Raw genomic sequence first — 2,194 nt, forward strand, 5'->3', positions numbered from 1 at the left:
TACCCCCCTCCCCCCACCCCCTCCCCCAAATAAAAAACAAAAAAAAACTCCAAACTGTATAAATCAAAGAAACCACGCCCCTTGAAACTATGAAAAAACTATGAAAGCTATAGTATACCCCTTGAAATATTGAAAAATCTCATAAATGGCACTAACGAGTAGAGTTAAAAGTCTAAAACTATGACTTGATTGTTGTGTCATTCACCCACATGAATGTTAATCATTCAACTTTTTCATCACAAATTTTGATTTGTCATATTTCAAACTTATTACTCTATCCGTTAACGCATCATTTATGAGATTTCCCAATAGTTCAAGGGGGTTTAATATAATTTTAAAAAGGAAAAAATTTTGAATTAAACCTATTCCCAAAAAAAACATTATCAAAATAGACCTAGTCCAAAAATATTTATCAAAATAGACCTACTTTCTGTCACGTTAGCTGAAACTAGGTCGATTTTGATAAATATTTTGGGAACTAGGTTGATTTTGGAAAAAAACAATTCATAAGCTCTACAGGATTGGGAATCCCTGAGAGTTTAAGACACAATTTAACTTTAGGGATTGCCAATCCTGTGGAGTTTGAAAAGGTTTTTTTATCAAAATTGAACCAGTTTTGTTGACATGGCTGAAACTAGGTCGATTTTGATAAATATTTTGCAAGTAGATCAAAATTGACTTTTTTTGAAAAGCTCTTATTTTAAAATTTTGTCCTTTTAAAAAGGGTTAATTTTAGAAGCAAAAAAAACCCTCAACTATCGAGGGAAGCTCAGAACCAACCTCCCCCCCCCCCACCCTCCCCTCCCCACACAAAACTATTTTAAATTGAGAACCCTTCTCAAGTTTAAGGTGTTTGTAGATGACACCCAAAAACTTTAGGAGAGTTTTGAGAAATTTAAGCTCAACTAATTTTTTACGTTTGACAATGGAGGCCCAAAATATAACTTGACATTCCTAGATGATGAGATCTACGTCTTCGCCCCGCGAGGGGGGGGGGGGGGGGTGGCTCCATATCTCGTATACAATCAATTGCCAACTTATTAATGTAGGGGGTCCTTTGAATGTCCTCCTCAATCCAAAATCTCCTCTAACCCAGACAAGGTGCAACGTTCTTTCAGTCTACCAAGCACTGCACATGACTACACGCAGTAAAATCCGTAGAAAGCATCAATTTCTGGCGATTGATGTGCAACAAGCGGTAAGACTCAACAGGGCTTCACAAAGTGCCAATGTCACATTGTCCGCCAATTAAAGTAAAGTAAAGGGAACATCCTGTTAGCGAGGAATTAAACCAAACAGGTGGTGGGCAAAACTCACAGTGAGCCTGTCCTGCAGTCCGAGCCCCTCAACCCGCTTCCTCAGCGCGCCGACCATCCGCCCCCGTCGACCTCGACAGCAACAACCCTCTTCGCCGACTCCAGTAACCGCACGGTGAGGTTACCGGTGCCGGGCCCGACCTCGAGCACGGTGTCGGTGGGAAATACCTCAGCTTTCCTGACGATGGAGTCGAGGACTCTTGGGTTGGTGAGGATGTGCTGCCCTCTGCTCTTGTGGAGTTGGAACCTGGCTCCGCCGTCGAGCCTCACCTCGTCGTCGTCGTCCTCGTCGGTTGATCGAGAGGAGCTGCAATGTTTGGAGTTGGTGGGGAGAGCTCGGGCTCGGGTTCGGAGGAGGTGGGTGGACGCTGCGAAGGCGGCTGAGATTCGTCGTTGCGTCATGAGAAACAAATTGTTTTTTGACAAACAGGCCCCAAGAGCTAAATGAGTAAAAAAGAAATCATCGAGGGCCAGGGTTAATATTTTTGAAAAAAAATTAGGGGAGCGTTATGAAACAATTAAATAATGTGGATGTCTATTTAGTTTTCTAAAGAGATTGATACATGTATTATTCCTTGATATTCTCTATGAGTAATTAATACGATTCATGTATCATCATCTTAGATTGTGCATAAATAGAGGTATTCCTACCTCACTTTGAAATGAGAAATTGAAGAAATAAAATTCTTTCTACTTCTTGTCTACTTTCTCTACTCTACTTTATTAGTTTTACAACACGTTATCAGCACGAGACTCTACCATTGAAACAATCCATTTCAAGTTCATTAGATTCATCGTTAGGCACGTGTTCATATTTTGGGTACACCTTTGAGGTAAATTTCTCTTTCCAATTCAATTCATTTTTCACTATGACTAAC

At 40.6% G+C, this 2,194-nt stretch overlaps 1 protein-coding gene across 1 annotated transcript in view; it reads right to left on the minus strand.

Moving 5' to 3' along the window:
- LOC109834507 (ribosomal RNA small subunit methyltransferase, mitochondrial-like) overlaps nucleotides 1-1,808 on the minus strand; it is a 4,272-nt gene extending 2,464 nt beyond the window's left edge. The window contains 2 exon segments of the mRNA XM_020402546.1: nucleotides 1,318-1,380; nucleotides 1,383-1,808. Coding sequence (XP_020258135.1) covers nucleotides 1,318-1,380; nucleotides 1,383-1,718 — 399 coding nt within the window. The 5' untranslated portion in view covers nucleotides 1,719-1,808.

This window comes from Asparagus officinalis, chromosome 3 (assembly GCF_001876935.1).
Source record: "Asparagus officinalis chromosome 3, Aspof.V1, whole genome shotgun sequence".
Lineage (NCBI taxonomy): Eukaryota > Viridiplantae > Streptophyta > Magnoliopsida > Asparagales > Asparagaceae > Asparagus > Asparagus officinalis.